Source organism: Artibeus jamaicensis, unplaced genomic scaffold, assembly GCF_021234435.1.
Source record: "Artibeus jamaicensis isolate MK-2021 breed Jamaican fruit bat unplaced genomic scaffold, CSHL_Jam_final scaffold_754, whole genome shotgun sequence".
Classification (NCBI taxonomy): Eukaryota; Metazoa; Chordata; class Mammalia; order Chiroptera; family Phyllostomidae; genus Artibeus; species Artibeus jamaicensis.
The window spans coordinates 1,262,336-1,284,942 of NW_026522054.1; the positions used below are offsets into that span (position 1 = coordinate 1,262,336).

The following is a 22,607-nucleotide window of genomic DNA, read 5'->3' on the forward strand; positions in this document are numbered from 1 at the left end:
GCGTCCTGGTCCACGCGGTTCCTGCAGCGTCCTTGTACCGCGTGTGAGGGGGGGAAACCACCAAGAACAACGAGCAGACTTGAGAAACCACCAGGGAGTTTCTAGGAGTCTTATGTTTCTGGCTTGTCCAACATGCCCGGGATGACAAGGACCCCTTTGAACAAACTCAACTTTATTGTTCCCAACTCGGTGAACACGTGCGAGCGCTGGCTGTGGGTAGGTTCTCGGTGAGCTCTGAATCTTAAAACTGAAAGTTGTAAATACTTGGGTGGATTTAAGAACCGTAGAAAGCATACCGCCACCCAGCTGCGTACTTTTCCGACCTAATCAACAGGTTCTGGAGGCCGACACAAAGGCTGGGTGTTGAAAGATAAGGAAAGACTGGTTCACCCAGAAAGCTAAACCATCTGTTACATTTGGAAATCATTTATCTTATACCATTTTCGACAGATAATTTGTTGAGCACATTCAGTGCAAGATTCTATCTTGGCAAAGAATTTTATGTAAAAAGTTTTTTAAGCTGTATTTTTCCATTACCTTTTATCCGCGACTATACGGTTTTCCCTTCCCCCTCCCCCCGGCAATGATCACAGCCCCGAATTTTATTAAGCGTGTGTATTTACCCCCAAGAAGTTTATTTTCAGTTAGGGAGACAAGTAAAGGGACAATTTTTTTTTCAAGGTACGGACTTTAGTTTCTGTTTGCTTGCTTGTTGTGTGTGTTTTTTAATTTTATTTATCTTTAGAAGGGAAGGGAAGGAGAGAAGGAGAGAAATACCAATGTATGGCTGCTTCTGGTGCATCCCCTGCTGGGAACTGGCCTGCAACCCAGGCATGTGCCCTGATGGGGAATCGAACCACTATCTTTTGGTTCACAGGTCCGTGCTCAATCCACTGAGCTATACCAGCCAGGGTTGTTGTGTTTTTAATATTCTTATTTGAGGTCTCACTTGGCTGTCACAATATTAGGTGCAGCCTCAGTAGTGTGCCACGGTGAGAAAAGGTAGGAGAGGAGATGGAATTAGGAGAAGGCGGTGAGACGTTAAACAATGCTGATTGTTTTCTGTGTAGGGTTCAGATTATATCACTGCTCTTTTCAGTAGTTCTCATCTGAACATAAAGTATAGAGTCTCACTCTGATACACAACACATTGGTCAACCTGGCTCTAACTTCATCTCCTACTTCTTCACCACATGTTTACTCTGCTTTTCACTGAGTAGAATAGCATTGCCTGCAGTTACTAGTATTTATTTCACAGGCACTGGAGAAATAAATACAGCTCTGCAGAAACAGGAAAGATTCCTGCTTCTGTGGAGCTACAGTTGAAAGGTGGTGATTATAAACAAATAAATTATACACAGCACTCTGCTTCCATTGACATTTCCTCTTGTGGGCAATGCCCTTCCTGGCCAGCCTACTACTTTCAAAATCCTAGCTAAACATCTCCCTTTCAGCCCTTCCTGGTATTTCCCTTCTCCACCCATTGAACCTTCCTCATTCATTTAGCACTATTTATTGAGTGCCTACGCCTTTCAGTCCCTGCCCTAACCCCTGGGTCTTGTGAGAAAAGCAAAGGAATTTTAATTGTAGCCCTGGTTGGGTAACTCCTTTGGTTAGAGCATAATCCCAATACCCCAAGGTTGTGGGTTAGCTCACGGCACATACAAGGAACAAGCAATGCCTGGTTGGTATTGCTCAGTTTGAGTGCAGGCCTGAGAACCAGAGGGTTGCAGGTTTGATTCCCAATCAGGGTACATGCCTGGGTTGCAGGCCAGGAACCCAGTGGAGGCCACGTGAGGGGCAACCACACATTGATGTTTCTCTCCCTCTTTCTGCCTCCCTCCCCCTCTCTAAAAATAAATTTTAAAAAAATGTTTAAAAGGAAGCAAGTAATGAATTCATAAATAAGTGGAACAACAAATTGATGTTTCTCTCTCTCTGTTCTCTCCAAAATCAGTCAATAAGAAAATTTTTAAAGGATTATAATTGTAACTTTTATACCATTTTTATTAGATTAAGTATGTGCTTGAATATATTAAATGTTAGCAGTGATTCCCTACAGCAAGTAACACAAATACATTCGATGCCCAGTAACTTTTTAAATGTAGTGTAATTCTATGCATGTGCCACAAAGAATGAGAATAGGCTGAAGGGCCCAGCGGCATTACAACATACATGGAGCATCATAATTTATCAGTTTATATTTTGTCATACAATACTGTTACACATGTAGGATTGTCTTCATGGGTGTGCAGTCTGCATTCACAGAGGGCTTTGTGCTCAGAAGCGCCCCACACTGGGTTTCATGCTCTGCTGTTGCCATCTTGAAATTCTCAATAGTACTTCTTGAACAAGTCACCCCTTATTTTAATTTTGCGCTGGGCCAAGGAATGTGTTTCTCCCCTCTTGACTGCCTCAGGTGTACAGTAGGCAATAATTGAAAGTTAATACTACATACCTGATACTACAATACTGGTATACCTGAACATGTTTCCATTGGGATTATTTCCAGTAATTTACAATACCATACATCTAAACCAAAAAGATACTGAATAGTAAGTAACCTGAGTGCATAAACATCTCAAGAACTTCAGGTAGCAATTCCTTGTCCATTCTTTGATGACGCGACTCCACCTAGTGGTAGTGGTGCATTTCACCTTCAGTTCCTCACACCTTGGCACGCTGCTCCCCACTTCAAACTTTGTAGCTCACCAGCTAACAGCCTCTTGTCTAATTGTGCTTTATATTTGGGGCTATGTGCTTATTTGCTAAGAAAAGTCCTGATTTTTGCCTCTTGATCCAGCATCATTATTAATAGTCTCCCCTTTATGGAAATAAATGAAAATCACCGAAATGAGAACAGGCAAAGACTCTTCAGAGCTTGTAGCCAGCCACCATGACTTGCATTTGGGCAGAGACTCAAAGGCAGGCAGAGAAATGGGAAAGTGTTATCACTGAAGAAGGGAAGGCTTCAGATACGCCCTGATTGAAGGCTGCCAGCTTTGGGACGCTGTAGGTGGAAACAGGGTTCGGGGAGCATATTTGGCTTTCTCTGGTTGGTCCTAAATTTGAGGAACAAAGACAAAATTAGAGAAGTAATCAGTTATCACTTATTAAAGGGGTCCTGGCCATTTAGGGCCAATTGTTATAGGATTTATTGTTGGCTTCCCCATTTTTTTCCTTCTCTTTTTTCTTTTTAATCTCTTTATTGGAGATAGTGGTCTGGCTTCCTGTAGGTCTGACTCACAGATAGCAGGCTGTCTATCTCCAGAGGACTGGTAGTTGCAGATTATGAGACAGAATTCTGTTTTTCTATATGACCTGGCCGTTGTTCATTTTGTATAGTCAGTTCCTCCCCTTCGTCTCTAAGTCTCTAAAAAGTGTTCCATTGTGGACAATACATTATATGGTCACCCTGTGTTTAAAAGGAATGTGCATTCCTTGCTGCTGTGGCTCAGTGGATTGAGTGCCAGCCTGCGAACCAAAAGGTCACCGGTTTGATTCCCAGTCAGGGCACATACCTGGGTTGTGGTCCCCATTGAGGGGTGTGCAAGAGACAACCACACAATGATGTTTCTCTCCCTTTCTTTCTCTCACCCTTTGTCTAAAAATAAATAAATAAATAAATAAATAAAATCTTTAAAAAAAAAACATGGAGGACAATGTGAGAGTAAGTATGGAGTAATTTTAATAAAATCTTTCCTTATAATCAGTAAGGGTCATTCATGTGGCAGACATTTATTAAACACCAGCTATTTACAGGATAGAAGATACCAGGGGTACAAAAACTAACAACTCTGTTACCTTTATCATAATTTAAGGTGTGGCTGGCTAGGCATGTAACGAAGACAATGTGATGAATACTCTGCTGGAGGTGTGGACAGGGTGCAGTGGGAGTGTAATGACAGTTGGTTTGTAAATAATCTGTTAACAGTCCATCCATCTAGCTTTAACCTCTCACCCCTTTATGAGCCTATAAATCTGTGTTGCGTCAGGCAAATCCAGTTGATTTCGCCTCTATTCTAATTCCCCTGTTTATCTTCTTCTCTCCTAATTGATCATGCAGACAAACATGTCTCCTTTTCCTACATTCAGTGCACCAAACAGAAGGATATTTTAAAAATGTAAATCAGAACAAGGTACTTTCATACTTAAAACTCTCCAGTGGTTTAACGTCATATTAGAATAAAAGTCACAGTAGAATAAAAAGTTACACTTTTTTATATTAATTTTATTGGTTATGCTATTACAGTTGTCCCATTTTCCTGCCTTTATTCCCCTCTGCCTTGCACACCTCCTCCCACCTGCATTTCCCTGCTTTAGTTCATGTCCACGAATCGTACATATAAGTTCTTTGGCTTCTACATTTCCTATACTAAACCACTCCCTATCTATTTTCTACCTACCATTTATGCTAATTATTCTCTGTACCATTTCCCCTTCTCTCCCCGTACCACTCCTGTGTTGCTAACCCTCCATGTGATCTCCATTTCTATGATTCTGTTCCTGTTCTAGTTGTTTGCCTAGTTTGTTTTTGTTTCAGGTTTGGTTGTTAATAACTGTGAGTTTGTTGTCATTTTACTGTTTGTATTTTTTATCTTCCTTTTTCTTAGATAAGTCCCTTTAACATTTCATATAATAAGGGCTTGGTGATGATGAATTCCTTTAACTTGACCTTATCTGACAAGCACTTTATCTGCCCTTCCATTCTAAATGATACCTTTGCTGGATAGAGTAATCTTGGATGGAGGTCCTTGCCTTTCATGACTTTGAATACTTCTTTCCAGCTCCTTCTTGCCTGCAAGGTTTATTTTGAGAAATCAGCTGACAGTCTTATGGGAACTCCTTTGTAGGTAACTGTGTCCTTTTCTCTGCTGCTTTTAAGATTCTCTCCTTATCTTTAATCTTGGCTAATGTAATTATGATGTGCCTTGGTGAGTGCTTCCTTGGGTCCAAATTTTTTGGGACTCTCTGAGCTTCCTGGAAGTCTATTTCCTTTGCCAGATTGGGGAAGTTGTCCTTTATTATTTGTTCAAATAAGTTTTCAATTTCTTGGTCTTCTCCTTCTCCTTCTGGCACCCCTATGTTTCGGATGTTGGAACGTTTAAAGATGTCCTGGAAGTTCCTAAGCCTCTCTTCATTTTTTTGAATTCTTATTCCTTCATTCTGTTCTGGTTGAATGTTTCTTTCTTCCTTCTGCTGAGAACCATTGATTTGAGTCCCAGTTTCCTTCCCATCACTGTTGGTTCCCTGTATATTTTCCTTCATTTCACTTAGCATAGTCTTCATTTTTTCATCTAATTTGCGACCAAATTCAACGAATTCTGTGAGCATCCTGATCACCAGTGCTTTGAATTGTGCATATGATAGGTTGGCTATCTCTTCATCACTTAGTTGTATTTTTTCTGGAGCTTTGATCCATTCATTTCGGGCCATTTGTCTCAGCACACCTGTTAAGTATGAAGGGTGGGGCCTTAGGTGTTCACCAGGGTGGGGCAACCTACCTCCAACTTCCGGCCAACCTACAACCTACATGGTTGCACTGTGATGCTGTACGTGGGGGCGGGGTCAGAGAGGGAACAATGGCGCTTGCGCCACTCCTTGACGGTTTTCAGTCACGTCCCCCACTTCCCACAAGCAAAGTGGGCTTTTCTGGTGCTGATTCCGGGGCAGGTGAGTTCGGGTACTTTCTGGACCCTGTGGGTCTCTCCAGCGAACTCTCCTGTGAGGCCAGGAGTTTCTCCCACCGCCACCTCCCAATTTATCCACACACGAATGTGGGACCACCCGCCCCACCTGGTTTGCCAGCCGCTGCCTTGCCCCGAGTCCTCTCCGCCCGGCCACCCCTTCTCACATCCTCCTACCAGTCCGGTCAAATGTGTACTTTGACTCCTTGGTTGAAGAAGACGGTGCGATTTTCTGTCAATTCTGGTTGTTTTTTCTCTTTAAATTTGTTGTTGTCCTTCCTTTGGTTGTGCGAGGAGGCACAGTGTGTCTACCTACGCCTCCATCTTGGCCGGAAGTCTAAAAGTCACACTTCTCGCCAGGGGTCCACCAGACTCAGGTGACCTTGTCCTGCCCCTCTGACCTCCCAGAGTCCCCTCGCCATTATCCATTGTACTGTACTTCAGCCACGGCAGCCTTTTTCTCTGTGTGTTAATCACAGCACGTTTCTCTGAGCAGTTGGGCCTTCGCATTCCCTGTTCCCGCTCTCTGAATTCCTCTGCCTGCAAATCTTCACGTAGCCACTCAGATTTCATCTTAAATGTCACTTCCAGCCTGGTTTTCTCTGACCACCCAGTCTCCAAGTGGTTTCCCATCCTTCCCCTATCCTTTCTGAAATCGTTTTTTTAAATTTTTAAAAAAATTTTATGTCTCCATAGAGACTGTCAAAAATTGCCAGTGCTGACTCTATTTCAAGTCGTCACAACGGGGTATTGGGAAAAGTTTCCAATTAGCAAGAATTACACCTCGGATAAACTTCACAGGCTATGAATACTGCCACTGCTCAAAGCTGGGAAGTACTTATAACTGTCTGTCATTAACAGATTTTTTTTTTATGTGTCTCCCTCACTGTAATGTAAGCTACAAAATTCTCCTGGGTATCCAGAAGATTACAAGCGTTCAGTAAATACTCATTAATTCCTTGTCACAATTTCTTGAAATACTTAGATTCAGAGGGAGAGCTTGCCCACTTCTTCCATAGGTATTCGTGCTGATGACTACAGTTCCCAGCATGCATCAGACACGAGGCGGTTTTTTAAAAAGTGGACTACAAATCCCCGCATGCCGCGCTCGGGTGGAGTAGATTACACGCCCCAGACAGGGGGAGCCAAGGGCCTATTACGGGCGGGGCGAGGTAGGGCAGGTCGGGCATCCCAGCCGGTTTGGCGGAAGGAGCGGCGGCGGAGGAGGAGGATGGAGGCGGTAGTGTTCGTCTTCTCGCTCCTCGACTGCTGCGCGCTCATCTTCCTCTCAGTGTACTTCGTATCCTTGCCTGAGCGGGCGGGCGGGGGCTTCCCAGGGGCCTGCGGCCAGGGGACTGGGCTGAGGTTGGGCCCGGGTGGGGACCCGGTCAGGTGCGTGGGAGCCAGGGTGCAGCAGGCGCGGGTCACTGGGCGTGGGCCGCCAGGACCGGTGTGGCCAGCGGGGGCGGGAGGAAAGCCCCGCCGCCCTCCTCTGCCCGGCTCGCTCTGCCCAGCGTGCTGGCCAGGGTCCGAGTGGGCCTCCCCGTGGCGCCCCGGCCCGCCGCCAGTCGTGCCCTGAGCGGGGCAGGTTCTTGGCCTGCCTTGCTAGGTCGTCAGAGGAGAATCGCCGTTTGCCTCCCTGTTGGCTTTCGAGATGAGGTCGCGGTTTTTTCATGTAGATGCCTCGGGCTGGGCCCTTGGTCGGATGCTGGGTGCTGGGTGTCGGAAGCAACTGCCCACGTCCTGGGGGTGCTGGCTGCTGGACCACGGGCGTTGGGGCGAGTTGAGGCGTTTTTGCCGCCTCTGGTCGTCACTCCCGGGGCACCACCCCCGCCGCCCGCCCCTTTGTTCTCGCGGGTGTTGGAACTTGCAGGGGGCCCTTTCCTGTCTGCGAGTTGACTCTCTTCGAAAAACAGGTGAACTACCACCTTCACGATGCCGTCGTGCAGGGCGTGTTGGGAAGGGTGTATTTTTAAAAACCATCAGCTATTGATTATTTTGGTTGTCCCCGGTGGGTGGTTGCAGTCTGGGAATTTAGTTAACTGTACACATGAGATAGGCGTTTATTAACTTCTACACTCTTCTGGACGCGTCCAAGTTTAAAACTTCCAGTATTTTATGTAGCTTTTTATGTTACAGCATTTCAACTGTATTTCCAGTCCAACAACTGTGGTCGTTGAACCTAGCACCCTCGAAGCTGTGTGGGCTCTAACGCTTTCCTACTGTTGAGGAAGCATGTCATCCTAGTTGTTGCCCCATTCTTTATGTAATTAAATATAAGCTAGGGGGGAAAACACGCATGAGAAACTTCGCACTTTTTCTGCTCTCCTTGGAAATCACATGTGCCCCTTGCTGAGAAAATTAAACATTTTGTTCGCCCGAGTACCTTGGCTTTAGGATAGTTTGTTCACTGTGGCTTCATACTTAAGCACGGGCAGCTGGTTGTAGTGGGAGACGGAATTTGAAATCGCGGCTCCTTGCTTAGCTAGATACTTGCTGTGCACATTCTTCGCCTCTCTCTAAACCTTAGCTTCCTCCGTAAAATGTGGGAAGTGTTCATTTCCCAGAGGTGCGTGTACAGTGAGAACAGGTGCTAAGCACCCAGGACGGTGCCTGTCTCGCAGCCAGTATTCAGTAGACATTGCTCTGCCCTCCGCTCCCGCGGAGCCGCAGTTTTCACGTTAACTGATGTTTCCTAATGAGATCCCCGAGTTTTATGAGATTCGGGGAATGGATTGGAGGACAGCATCTGCCCACGTTCAATGACCTATGCCCCTCTTATCACATAAGGAAGTGAAGCTTGCACTCAGAGAAACTTGGTTTTCTCTTTTTGACATTGGAAAATTAGGCTTGATATTTTCTTTGTTTTTGAAGATTTTATTTATTTTTAGAGAGAGGAGAAGGGAGGGGGAAAGAGGGAGAGAAAAATCAGTGTGTAGTTGCCTCTCGCGTGCCCTCTGCTGGGGGCCTGGCCCACAACCCAGGCATGTGCCCTGACTGGGAATTGAACCAACCCTTTCCTTCGCAGACCAGTGCTCAGTCCGCTGAGCCACACCAGCCAGGGCTAGGCTTGATACTTTAAAATAGCCTTGGCTTATAGCCATTTAATATATATACATAGAAAAACATTAGGTGGAATATTGGACTTAGACATCGAAGTACATTCAGGGTGTGTTTTGATGAAATTCAGCCTATTGTATTAACTGTATTTTTGGATAGTTGCATTAGCTTAACGTTAGAGCCAAGAGGTGGAAAATGGTCAGGGCAGACATTCTGTAGTGAGAGGAGTTTTGCTGGACTTTGGCCCTGAAGAAAACCCGCAGAGAAGGAAAGGGGCAGCTATTAATATTATCACACACAGGCAAGAGCAGAGGTGTGCCCGAAACATTTCCAGGGAATGGGGTTAAGGAGCACATGGCGCATGTGGTTGATTTTGGTGGCAGTGTTGTACAAGAGAAGCTCAGATTGGAAAGGCTGGGTTAGATCCCATTTTGGAGGGCCTGGGTGCTAAGGAGGGGTGGAGGGCATGTTTTATCCTCAAGGTCACGGGTTTCCAACACAAAATCATAAACTTACTTAAAACATTATGAGATTTTGTGTGTGTGTGTGTATGTGTGATTACGTGTTGCAGTGTATTTAGTATGTGGTGTAAGGTGACTGTTCTTCCAGGGTGGACTAGAGACGCTGAGAGGTTGGACACCCCTGGACAGGTAGACGCTCCAACCGACCGAGCCACCCAGCCAGGGCTTGCCCTCCTTTTCCACCTTTCTCCCCACTGTTGGGGGCGGAGCATTTTACAGTAGGCCCCAGGCATTGTCCTTCCATTGAAGACTTTTCATGTTTGTCTACCTGTCCTTCAGATTTTTAAAAAAATTTTTTAGGATTTTATTTATTTATCTTTGGAGAAGAAGGGAAGGGAAGGAGAGAGGGAGAGAAATATCATTGTATGGTTGCCTCTCATGTGTCCGCTGCTGGGAACTGGCCTGCAACCCAGGTATGTGCCCTGACTGGGAATCGAACCGCGATCCTTTGATTCGCAGGCCCGCACTCAATCCACTGAGCTACACCAGCCAGGGCTTGTCCTTCAGATTTTTATTTGTGAGTTTATATTTTGTACTAAAAGCCATTTTGTTTTGCTTATTTCCAATATAAAGTGTTTATTGTAGGACGTTTGGGAAATGAAGAAATGTATAGGTCTTATTTATGCATTTCTTAGAGCAAGTGTTTGGCGTTTGAGGAATTCAGATTGAACATTCTGGCATGGGTCCCATTAGAACTGAGTATAATGAGAGGATTATTCTGTGAAAATCATTTGCTGATGGAACATGAATGAGAAATTGTGCTGTCGAATGAGTGAGCTTTAAGGAAATAACTAAATTTTTTAAAAGTCAAGTCTAATTCAACTTTGCAACTGGGATTGCTTTCTGAAAATTACTTAACTGCTATAAAATAAGTCTAACAATTCCTTATCTTGATCATCAGATAATTACTTTGTCTGATTTAGAATGTGATTACATTAATGCTAGATCATGTTGCTCGAAATTAAACAAGGTAAGCCATTTATTTGCTCATTTTCTGGCATTGGAGACAGTTCTCCATTTTCCGTGGTAGAGATTATTACAGATAATCAACCTGTGTATATTTGATTTTAGAGTGTATATTGTCTCTTACTGGAGTGTTGGTAGAACTGTGTGTTTTGCAATGTTTCAAATCATGAAACTGCACCAGAAGACTTAACTCGGAACTTGGTTTCTTCACTGTTTCTTCCTTGCCCCTTTGACCGCAATGGACAACATTACTACTCAGGCTAGGTAAACATTTCTTATGAGGGTCATTGTTTTTGTCTTCTGTGTCCAAAACCCCCTTGTCCCTGCTCCTGGAAAAAAACTTGTCTTGTCTTTTATTGAATGAAAGACAGCCTTCTTTTTCTGGCTTGCCGAGAAATGGAATTAACTAGCTGATTTGTTTTAAAGCCATTTTACCTTTGCTCTCTAGTCGGAACTTTATATTGGCAAGAATATTCTGAATCACAGAGCTTATCTAGATGCAGAGAAACCAGTTGATCCTGGTGCCTCTGCGATCAGCACCCAGGAGAGCTTTCCTGGTAACAGGTCAGGCAGAAGTACAAAGCCGAGAGGGGCTTTCAGCCTGACCTGAAGCGATTCCCCTGTGTCTCTTCACGTTTCCAGTCGGCTTATGTTTCTCTGGCTCATGAGGGAAATAAAGATACACATGGAAAGTTGAAATTCCTACTAAACTATATTCCTTCCTCTTTCTCTCTTTTCTGTCGAATTTTCCAGAACATAGGTTTAATACAGCGATAGATTTACATAAAAGATGATGTGTCCCTGTGCTCTGAGAATTTTTTTAAAAATATTTCAGATATAATTATATATAACATTAAATTAGTTCCAGACCTTCTTATCTTTTTAAAAAGATTTTATTTATTTATTTTTAGAGAGAGGGGAAGGGAGGGAGAAAGAGAGGGAAAGAAACATCAATGTGTGATTACCTCTTACGTGCCCCCTGCTAGGGAGTCAGCCTGCATCCCAGGCATGTGCTGACTGGGAATCAAACTGGCGACCCTTTGGTTCACAGGCTGGCGCATAGTCCAGTGAGACACACCAGCCAGGGCCCAGACCTTATCTTTAAAAAAATGACCTTATGTAAACAGATGGAGTGTGTGTCTTTTTATATTTATTGCTTTCTCAGTATTTTAGATGAGTATTTGTTGGTTTTGCTTTATAAAAAGAAAAATACAAATACAAAAAAAAGTTTATCTATATTCTTCTGCTGAGAAAATTACCCCTTGGACCTGAATTTAAGCAGTTGTTTAAATGTGCACTTTTATAGGAACTTTTCCCGGATTGCACACAAATACATAGGACAGTGCACAGATTCCACTGCAGTGGTGTTTGACTTCGCTGCTCACATTTAACATTGAATTGGTTGAGTTTTAAAAATGTATATAATATATTAAAAAGTTTAGTTGGTTGCAAATTAGGTTTAAGGCCCAGAAAAATCCCTCTTTGTTTGTTAAAAAAAGTACCTAAAATTTAAATGCAAGAGACTTGGGGTCAGATGACTGGGCTTATACTATATTGCTGGGCCTCTAAGTAGCTGGGCAAGTTGCTTAATCTCCCTGAGTTTTATTTCCCTCATTCATGCAGGTGGGGCGCACCAGTTTTTGGCTCCATAAATATTAAACTATTAATTTCTTATTAAAAGAAAAATATTTACTCCTGGGGAAAGAAGACCATTGATGAGTTGAGAACCTGCCACAATAGCTGTTGGTGCATGAGGACTAGAGTATTGCCCAGTGAACAAAGAGCACAGGCTAGGGCATTGGGTGCCATAAAGCTGATAGGCTGGGACTTTGATATCCTAGTTCATTAGCATACTTGTTCAACAACTTTGAACTTCTATTGTTAAAGTACTCGTGTGTGTGTGTGTGTGTGTGTGTGTGTGTGTGTGTGTGTGAGAATGAGTGAATGTGAAATGATATTCCTCAGGATTCTGGAGACTGAAAAATGTTTAAGATTGATATTCTGACATGAAAGGCAACATGTATGTGGACAGACCATCCCAAATCAGAGTAAGACGGTTTAGTGTGGCTGTTGGGCTAGAAAGTCAGTACTGCTCTGTTTTCCCCTGACTTGTCATTCATGCCTGCTAACTGGGTGAATCAGGACCTTCGCTTAGGGTAAAATGTAACGGAAGTTTAAGTGCATTATTTTTAATCTGTGCCCTGCTTCACCTGCATGGGGTAAGCCATTACAGCAGTATGCAAATCTGGGACACCTGAGTCTAACAATATGTTGAAACACTAGCCAGGAAGCTCCGTGGGCCTTTATTGATGTAGCTTCCAGTGACGCGCACAGCCAGGACAACTGTGGCCATGCGACGTGATGTGCCCTGTCCTTCCCTTGCAGTGGGTGATCCCAGAGGTGATCGGCCACAGCCTCGTCACCGTGCTGATGCTCGTTTCATTGCACTGGTTCATCTTCCTTCTCAATGTGCCTGTGGCCACTTGGAATATCTATCGGTGAGTACAGTTTATGTACCATTTCATGTCAGGGCAGTTTAAAGAAAACAAATTTTTATTTCAATAGCTTTCTCTTCACCAATAAAATATGTGCCAATCATAAAATAAATGATAGCAGAATGCTTCATTAAATCAGCATAAATTTCTGTTCACTTTGGTATACTGGGCAATATGTAATGTTTAGCTGTGATGTTTAAAGACTTGTGAATTTTTTGATTGTCTTGAATGTCTTTTTTAAGAATGCTCAAAAACCTGAGAATATAAGGTCCTTGTTATTTATAGCTGCAGTTTTTCATTAGAATATATTTAGAATGCTCCAAAGAAAATTTTATTTTAAAGCCTTCAAATTAGATATCAAAATTTTGTCTTAATGAATTTAGAAAGTTTGTTCAGACAGTTCAGTTGAAACACTAATTAGGTACAATTTTAGTTGGCCTTTGTAAACTGCATATTTTCTTCTGAAGAACTCTGGAATAATCTTGGCAAATCTGGGATTTTTGTATGTTAATATGTTGCTGCCTTACTAAATTTTAGGTTTTAGTTTATTTTTAGTTTTTGGGTGGCTAAGATCATTGGCTAATTTTTTAAAAACTGTGGTTAGAATAAGAAGGACATATTATGATAATGTAATAACTACAAATGGAGCCAGGTGGGCACCAGAAATATCAGGGGGACATTTCGTAAAGTGTATGATTGTCCAACCACTATGCTGTACACCTGAAACTAATGTAAAGTAATGTGGAAGGTAAACTGTAATTGAAAAGTAAAGTTTAAAACTGAATAAGAAGGACAGAGAACAGAATAAAGGAGGGGTGAGCGGAAGGAGGCATGTGAAAAGGTAATAGAAGGGAGCAGACATGAGGGAGTGAGCGGACTGGGGGGACCATCTTGTCAGAGCATGTGGCTAGAACCCGGGCTAGGGAAAAACTTCAAAATTTCTCTTCCTCTTTTCCAGAGGGCGGGTGCAAAGTGGGAGAGTTGTTTGCTTTCTTTTAAGTGTCTTACTGCTCTCCTGTGATTGCCCCAGGGACCAGCCCCCACCCGAGCTCAGCCCTGGAAGCCAGATTCCTTCACTTCTGGCGCAGTGTGACTCCACACAGCCCAGTGTCCCTGTGGTCCCACTATGTGGGGCACAGATTTGGGGGCGAGAGTGGGAACTTCTGAGACTTTGGATCCTGATGACGGCCAGAGCACGCCATCAGTCATCTCCATGGGAGAGGAAAGGGTACCGGAGGAAGAGCACCCTTGCCTGACCCCTCTGGATGGTGCGCACTGTGGTGAAAAGCCCTCTGAAGTTTCATCTGGGGGCAGCGGAGTCCATAGATTATGTTTCCCATGATTGTAAAGACAAAGATCATGCGTGTTTATCTCCCTGATAATGGCAGTGGCATATTGACTGTCTTCTGGTCACAAATTTACGTTCCATTTAAAAAGTTTTAAAAAACCCAGCAAATGGATCATTTCCTCTTTTCAGAGGTCTGTGCTTCATGCTGTTGGCAGTACAGACATATATGAAATGGAGTCTTCCCACAGGCAAAGAGGCAAGACACTGAATAACAAGTAGGCCAGTTAAATAAGAGGTGGGCCAAGGAGTGAAGATGGTTCCCAGGGGAGTGAGGAGGATACTCGGGTCGGGAGGGAAGTCGGCTTCCTGTGGACTGGGACTCAGGGAGCCCGTGGCGTCTGCACAGAGCCCTCTCTGCAGGGTGGGTAGACTGGACTGAGATGAGTGGAAAAAGAATACTGCAGGGACTGAAGGAGGAGGGGAGGGGTGGAAGGGGGGAGAGCTTGCACAAACACACGGCATGTGTGAGGACTAACTAGGTTGAAAGCACATAGGTGACGAAGTGGTCATGGACAAGTGTTCATTGCGACGGGACACAGAGAACCTTGAACTCTGGTCCAAGGAGTTTGTACGTAAACCTGAGTACTGGTAGCCTGACGCCCGCCCGTTGGAAGCCCACCATTCACTGAACTGTTAGGGTCAGAACATTTTCATCACCCTGAAAGGAAGCTCTGTACCCATGAGCAGGCATTCCCACTATTCACTGAACTGTTAGGGTGTGCACAGACTTCAGCAGCCATCCCACAGGCCGTGTCAGAACATTTTCATCACCCTGAAAGGAAGCTCTGTACCCATGAGCAGGCATTCCCAGTTCCTCCTGGCCCCCCAGCCCTAGGCAGCCCCCCGTCTCCTTTCTGTCTCTGTAAAATGGCCTTCTGGGCAGATATATCGTGTGGAAGAGATCCATATGTGGTCGGTCCTTTAGGGGCTGACCGGCTTCCTCCATTTAGCATGTTTTCCAGGCTCATCCCTGCTCATCAGTGCCTCACTCCTGTTGGTTGTCAGACGCATTCCCCTATACGGGTGCGCTGCATTTTGTTTATCCATTTGCAGTCGGTGGGCATTCGAGTTGTTTCTAGGCTTTTGCTGTTATGAAAAGTTCTACTGCAAGCATTGATGTGCATGCATTTGTGTGGATGTGTTTTCATTTCCAGTGTCTTTAACTTGCTCTTTCAACGTCAGTGCCTTCTGTTCTCTATTGATCTGAAGAAGCACCAAAGACAGGGTTTCTGTTCTGAACGTAGAACTTCTCTTTTTCCATCTGAAAAATTGGAATGATTGTCTGACACTATATAAAGACACTGTCTTCCTTATAAAGATGTTGTAAAAGTGAAGGGAATTGCATTAGTTTAGAATTTTTTAGATAAAGAAGATTCTAAGAGCCTGATCAAATTGGTTTGGTTTCAGAGGCTCCTTCATTTGTGTCTAACAGAAAACGCTGTCGGTATAATTGGTTCAGTAGTTTTCTACAGAAGATGAGTAAGAGGGTCTCAGTGCATAAACTATTCTTCTCTAGAGTGTTACTGTTGTTTGTTTCACGGGGCAGAAAATTACACCAAACATTAACAGTATGTCTCTTTCAAAGAAAAATTACGTGGTGGCCTGTGACTTCATCATAATACCCTGTCCATATTTGATCTGAACTTAAAACTGCTCTGGTTGGTTCACTTTTAAATGTTGATTATTATTGGTTCCTTAGTTTTGAATATTTATGCTGACGATTGGTTTTTCTTTCTCATGTGCGTACCCTTTCATTGATCAGGTTCATTATGGTGCCAAGCGGTAACATGGGAGTGTTCGATCCAACAGAAATACACAATCGAGGGCAGCTGAAGTCACACATGAAAGAAGCCATGATCAAGCTCGGTTTCCACTTGCTCTGTTTCTTTATGTATCTTTATAGGTGAGTGTTCCACCCTCCTGGCATTTCCCTGGACCTCATGCCTGCTTGTGGTGGGTGCGATGCTGCACCTCAGGATTTAGCATGGACATTGCAGAACTTGTGGGGATTGTTGAATGTCTTGCAGTGTGTAGGATTTTTATGTATGTCACTGAACCAGTTCTCTGTCTGACCTACAGTAGTAGCGTTACTCTGTGGTGTTAGTTATTTCTTAGCTTGGTTGTCACCATGCTTACACCTGTCCTTGCTACTCTCTCTTTTCCCCACCCTAGTATCCAGTAGCGAGGTCTCACTGTCTGTTGTGTGAATGGACTAAATGTGGCCAAAGATGGTCCCACCTGTGGGACGCCAGGCCGCTGGCCGCGGCTCCCAGCACGTCACATCCAGGTTGGGCTTTTGTCCCTGGCAGTAAGGAGTGGAGGTGAGATGCCTGTCCTTCAGCCTGCTTGGCGGTCAGCTCTGGAAACGTCGCCTCGGCCTCTAGGTCGTGACAGGTTGGAAGGAGGAGTCGATGTGAGGACTGGCTGTCAGACACCGGAAGCCTCGTGCAGTCCTGTTGTAAACTTAGATCTATTACCTTATGTTCTAGAGATAAACATGCCACTTTTAAAAAAACTTATTATAGGTCCACAGTTAAAGCAAAGGGAAACAATTGTCGTGTGTATATGACTTGATTAAATCTGTGATACTAGATGTCAGGCTTAACCTTTGTGTATAAGTTCAATTATTAAATCGATCATTTCCTGTTCTTCGCAGGTAAATTTAAATTTTTCACATAGGCGTAAGCACTACTAGGAAGAACTTGTACTAAACGAAACGTCTACCATTCAGAAGCAGGGTGTCCCACCCTGCCGTCCGCAGGCCACATGTGGCGCACGATGGCTGTGAAGGTGGCCCAACTCAAAATCGCAGATTTACTTAAAACCTTGTTTTGCTCATCAGTTTTCATGACTGTTTGTGTATTTGATGTGTGGCCCAAGACAAGTCTTCTTCCAGTGCGGCCTAGAGATGCTGAAACGTTGGACCCCCTGCCGTAGAAGACAGGGCTGTCCCATCAGGAGCGTCACGGAGGACTCCTGGTAATTAGAAACCGAGTAGAGATAGCAAGTTCACTTTTGTCTGAAATAGTTCAAAGTGTGCCATTTTAGCTCTCCTTGAATAAGCAGGTTTCCCGGAATCGTTTTGTTGTGCCGATTTCCCCCACTGGCACAGAGTAGATTGAGGTTGGAGTTCAGTTTCCTTTTCGCCATTTATCTTATTTGCTTTTCTGTATTTTAAAAACTAGGACAGAAAAAGCACATTGGTATTAGTTTCTGGTTCTCCTACCTCACTGCTAGTGCGATTAATTTTTAATTCTGGTATAAAAGATGAAAAATAAAGAGCAAGGAAAGTTCGTGTTAAGCACACGATGGCACACCTGTTCTCGTTTTTGTTACTTTTCAGAGGAAAACCATGTGAAGGTATCTTTGCCGTCACACACTGGCCCTTGCATTTGTTCCTGAGGAGACATAAAGCAGCTGCAATCAGCTCAGCTCGGGTGCTCTCGCTCCATGCTCCCCGCCCCTCTGGGTCTCACCCTGATGGAGCCAAGACGGAGCCACCCAGCCCCGGCCTTGACAGCAGGCGCTTCTTGAAACAGCTGTGGGTACAGCCACTGTGGTCACACTCCTGGAAGCAGATGTAGGGCCAGGGAGCTGTGCCTTGCTTAGAAGACCGGAAGTCTTAGCATTAAAAGTACACAAGAGTTTCTTAGCTCTTGGATGTTGAACTTGAAGCGGTGGGATGGTGGGCTGAAGTCGGGGCATTAGAGGAATCGGGAATCAGGAGGCGGGCTTCAGTGCGGTTCTTTACAGCTAAGTAAATGGCCGGGTGCCTGTGCCAGGGGTTTGACCCAGCGGCTGCATTTCTCCCCGGCTGCAGCCTTTCTTTTTCTTCTCTTCCCTCCCATTCCCTTTCCTCCTGAGCTTGTCATTTTTAGCCACATTGCTGTTACCCTTGGTGTCACTCATGGCTCAAGGGATCAGGATGAAATAGTAATTTCAGAAGATGTCCTGATAACACTTTGCTTTTAGCTTTTAGTTGCTGTTATTTAAAAAAGTGGTTTTATGTCCCAAACCATCCCATTTCCGATGCAGGAATTTCATGCTACTCCTCTGTGTCGCTGGTCATGGCTTGCTGGGTTTGTTAAGCAGAGTTAAAGGGGACACAGTGCCCCTCTCCTTTAGAGACCGAGAGTCTGTGCCTTTGGTTTCGATTAGGTGCTAATCTGGGGGAATCTGGGCTTTCCCACTTAACCATTCCCTGTGTGACCTGGGGCACTGTGCTCACACACAGTAAACTCTAGAAAAATCTTTCAAAACTGTCAGTTTCTACCAGTAATCTGAGCTCTGCACTGAGAACACCTAGTCTGGTTAGATTTGGACAGGAAATCCTTGGGCAGCAGCTCACACCACTAGTGGTATGAGGGTGTTTCTGTGTATTTTCATCATTTGGTCTCAGTGGAGCAAAGCTGACTGCAGTAGAAGGAAATGACAGTTTTGTTACTGAGTGGCTTTGACAGAGTGTTTATTGTGACATCACTGCGTGTCAGATGCTGTGGAAGACACTGCAGGTGACACAAAGGAGCAGCCCACACTCCTCTGTCACAGCTGGGAGCTGGGAGGGATCACAGTGGCCGGGGGCCACCCTGGCGTATGGACGTGACGCTGCCCGGATCCTGCACCTGCCTCGGAAAAGCTCACGGTCCAGGGCAGAGATGGAAGCCAGGCCAGCGGGAAGAGGAGGAGTCGTGGGCACGCTTGCGCCACTGCCCTGGGTTGAGAGGCGGCTTTCTGCAGAAGAGGGCCTGACTGTGCGGCCTGAGTGGGGATGTACTAGATTGAGGGGCGGGGCCGCAGGTGCAAAGATCTGGCTTAGAGAATTAGCTCCCCCCGCCCCCCCCAAGACATAGCTTGTTTTTTCTAAACTATAGCCCAATATTGGTTTTACGTTGTATTCCCCATCCCAGTAACCTTTTAATTTTTTTAGTGAAAACACAGGGCACTAGAGGCCTTAATATAGAATCTCTCTCCTTCCTTTGGGTATAAATGATCGTCTTTACGCCAATGAGTGTTCCTTGCTGAGCCTTAGCGATGCGAGTCTGACGGGTCAGACTCTGGGACACCCCGAGGAGACACGAGTAACCCGAACCTCTTCTCCCCGCAGTATGATTTTAGCCCTGATCAACGACTGAGGCGGGGCGGCCGCGGCTGAAGCCAGCCTACACTACCGTGCAGAGCGAGGAGCCGGAGACCACTCGAGTCACCCTTAGGACCGCAACCATAGCAGTATATTTTTTCCTCTTTGAACAAAAAGTATTTTTGCTGTATTTTTACCATATAAAGTATTAAAAAAACGTCAATTGAATTTTGTAGATTTCTGGTCCTCAACGTTAGCCTGAGCCCCAGCCTGTGAAGGCGTTTGTCCTGTCTATGTTGAAGATGGTTGTGTGTGGGTAGGAACAGGACTGCCGTCCCAGCCTTGCTTGCTTGCCCAAGAAATAAAGGACACGCTTCTAAGGGACACTTGAGAGATCAGCACAGCTGCTCCTCCTGGTGACGGCAGAGTCAGAGTGTGGAACAACCCTGGTCATCTGGGCAGAGGAGGGAAGCAAAGCACCCCTTGCCTGTGTGGCGGCAGCCTCGTGCGTTCAGTGTAACAAAGAGTTCATGGGACTGCCAGCCAAGTCTTCCCACGAGAATGTTAACGCAAAATGACATTTCAAAAGTTACATCTCTTTACAGAATTTGTGAAACCTTATAAGCCATTTGCCGAGGTATAATGTCATTTCTGCTTATAGGAAGGAAAATAAATAAGAAAAATTGAATCAAGAGCTTTCATTTAAAAGCCACTCTGCCCCCACAATCACCCTGAAACCTTTACAACCCCATTGCTTTCACCGTTACAACCCCACTGCTCTCGCCAGGTCTTGTGTTTGCATGCTGCTCGAACCCATTGTTTTTGATCTCTGATACATTTTTTAGTGGGTTCGGAGAGGTGGTTTGGTGGAAGATGCTCATCGGATTAGAAGCAGGAAGTAGGAATGGCCAGCCATTCTGCAGCAGCCTCATGCACTCGTGCTGGGTCCACTGTGTCCTGTGTAGCCACACTGACCACTCAGAAGCAGGAGGCCCAGCACTTGCCGTAGAAGTAGCAGTGTCCAGCCGGACTCGGGCCCCAGGAGCTGTGGGGACGCTCTGGCAGTCGGTGGGAGGAGCAGTGAGCCTCTCTGGCTCTGGTTGCTGGCTAAAGTGAACCTGGCAGTGTATTCTAAGTCCTCGTTTGTAACTTAATGTTGCTATCTTAAGTGCTGGCATTGAGGCAAAACATGATTGTGTTTTGTGGCAGAGGCCAAAGGGATTATTCACTCTGTTGAGGCAGAATTGGGTGTCTAAACAAGGTACACGGTTGCAAAAAGATCAAATGTTGCATGTTCTTTCGACCCTGGACTAGTCTAGCCTTGGCAGAAGCCAGGAAACCAGCAAATTCCCCGTATAGACAGGCCCATGTTTCAAGGGTGGATGCATGCCCTGGGCTCTGTTGAAAGGAACAGTGGAATGGTGGGTGCTGTGAGCTTGGTTCCGTTGGCCTCTTGGTGTCTCAGAAATTGCTCCTTGTGGTTATCTTGTATTTCTGCCAGGCAAAGAGCCAAGAAGCTGTAACGTAGGAGTTACTTGGCTTGCCTCTCTCTTAGTTACCTTTTCCTTCTGAGGCACTTTGTTTTTTTAAAGAAAACAGTCTCTTCACTCTACCTTTCTCCCTAACTTCCAGTGCCTCTTAGCATTCTGCTCAAGCTATTAAAGCAGTAGAAACTGTTGAATTGAAATCCTTAGAACTGAGAGACTACTTCAAAAAGCTCAGAGGTGGTGGAGGACTGTTGACCAAAACGCTCTGTCTTCTTACCCAAGTTTTTTAAATAACGAGACTCAAACCCATGCTGCTGAGGGTCTCTGGTTGTCAGTTTCCACATCGTCGGGCAGGCACTGCCCGTCAGGCAGGTGCCTGGTTTACAGCAAATGACGGGGGCTCTTCAGAAACATGAACTTCAGACAAAACCCGCATTCTCATGCTGCTTGTCTGCAGCAAAGCCGGGAAAAGGGTTAACTGTGGTTTTGTAATTTTTAGGCGCTTCTCTACAATGATATAAAGGGGAGACAAACACTTGACTTTAAAAGCTGTGGTTAAGATGTAAAGATTTACTTTATGCTTTTCACTGATAGGTGAGTTCTAGTTATTGGTGTGAAGTTAACCTCTCCAGCCAGACTTTATGCTCCTGGAGGGCAGAGTCCACTCTTCCTCCTGCCTCCTAGTGCTCCTGGCCCCTAACAGTGCTCTGCACCCAGAAACACAAGTGATGCCCTTCAGGGCAGGGAAGCAGTGGAGCAACACAGGCCAACCCGCCATCCTTGTCTTCAAGGCACTCGGAGCTACGTTCCAGGTCGCGCTAGCCTAGCAACAGAGGCTGCGAGGCTTGGTGCACTGGGGATGTGACACCAGCCTTCCTCACAAGTAACGTTTTGTCAGAAGTAATAGTGGTGCAAAGCATGGGTACTGGGTGTGATGAATTGACCCCCAAGTGTACATCATCTTGTTCTAATATGTAGAACCAGGCCGCAAGATAGAGAAGGTAAACTTGACATTCTGTGCATACCGTCTAGGTCTCTGCCACCTGAGTTTAGGTACTCCAAACCAAACACCGGTTTAGCTTCGTAGCGTAACAAAGGTTGGGATACTCTCATACAACTTCCCTTAACAAGGCTGTTCAAGGAATGTTCAAAGGGCTGTTTGGGCTGAGGCTTGCAGGTGAAGCCTTTTGGCTTTAAGCCATACTTTGTGAGAGGGGTGAGAGACAGCGCCCAGATTGTTCTGATTTAGTTAAATGGGTGCAATCTGACGACCAGGGTCCTTGAGAGCGCTGGGGCCTGCAGCAGATGCAGGAAGGGTCCCGCGGTAGCGCTGGGTAGCGGAACTCTTCACGGAGCCGGCTGGCTGCTGAGCTCAAGTCGCTCTTTACAAGACCTTCCCGGACAGGTCTCTTTTTCGGCGGTTTCCCTCTGAAGCTGGGTGAGGAAGAGTGAGGGTGGTGGTCAGATTGCAGAGGGCTCAAGAGGCTTGGCAGCCGCCCCCACTGCTGCTGGTGGGGTTTGCTGCAGCCGCTCTGGAGCACCCTTGGGTGCATCTGTGCGCCCTCCCATTCAGCACTGGAACCTTGTCCAAGGTGAGTCAGCTCAGCACTCACTTCCATTGCTGTTCTCTGACATGGCGCCTGCGTGTCAGACCCCGAGGGGTGCAGTGACAGTCGAGTGTGGCGCTGCTCACTGTGCTTCACTCCGCTCTCTGAGGCCGCACCTGACACTGCACAAGGGACACCAGCTGCATCAGTGTGATGGTCAAAGAAGCCACTAAACCCTCCCATCAACAAGGAAACGAAACCCGGGCAGGGCAGTCCGTTCCCCACGCCAGCTGTAAGCACGTGCGGGGTACGTCGTTAACCCGTGATCAGAACACTGCTGCAGGGCCCCAGCCTCACGGCAGGTGCGCCACTCAAGTTTGGAGAAGAGCCCGCTACCACCAAATCAACCTCGACACTCG

The 22,607-nt window shown here is 45.6% G+C and overlaps 1 protein-coding gene and 1 non-coding gene across 5 annotated transcripts; one reads left to right on the forward strand and one right to left on the reverse strand.

Annotated features, from left to right (window-relative positions):
* The first annotated feature begins 23 nt into the window (after positions 1-23).
* On the forward strand, positions 24-19,382 carry CNIH4 (cornichon family AMPA receptor auxiliary protein 4). 4 transcript variants are annotated; one of them, XM_053659557.1, is made up of 5 exons: positions 6,840-6,987; positions 10,170-10,238; positions 12,620-12,732; positions 15,840-15,980; positions 16,734-19,171. In XM_053659557.1, the coding sequence occupies exons 1-5, from the start codon at positions 6,919-6,921 to the stop codon at positions 16,735-16,737; spliced, it is 396 nt and encodes a 131-aa protein (XP_053515532.1). In that variant the 5' UTR covers positions 6,840-6,918; the 3' UTR covers positions 16,738-19,171. The 4 variants fall into 4 exon arrangements, with proteins under 4 accessions (XP_036994665.2, XP_036994666.2, XP_053515532.1 ...); XM_037138769.2 differs by lacking the exon at positions 16,734-19,171 and adding an exon at positions 19,182-19,382 and having other exon boundaries at positions 6,843-6,987; XM_037138770.2 differs by lacking the exons at positions 6,840-6,987; positions 10,170-10,238; positions 16,734-19,171 and adding exons at positions 24-216; positions 19,182-19,382.
* LOC119044476 (U4 spliceosomal RNA) lies at positions 6,375-6,516 on the reverse strand. Its single transcript, XR_005081627.1, has one exon. It is a non-coding gene; the product is annotated as a U4 spliceosomal RNA (small nuclear RNA).
* Positions 19,383-22,607: the final 3,225 nt, after the last annotated feature.

Bases quoted from the DNA above. Each gene is read 5' to 3' on its own strand.
- CNIH4 (XM_037138769.2), top strand. From the start codon at position 6,919: ATGGAGGCGGTAGTGTTCGTCTTCTCGCTCCTCGACTGCTGCGCGCTC. The intron at 12,733-15,839 runs GTGAGTACAGTT...TTCATTGATCAG, and splicing joins GCCACTTGGAATATCTATCG to GTTCATTATGGTGCCAAGCG. The intron at 15,981-19,181 runs GTGAGTGTTCCA...TTCTCCCCGCAG, and splicing joins TTCTTTATGTATCTTTATAG to TATGATTTTAGCCCTGATCA.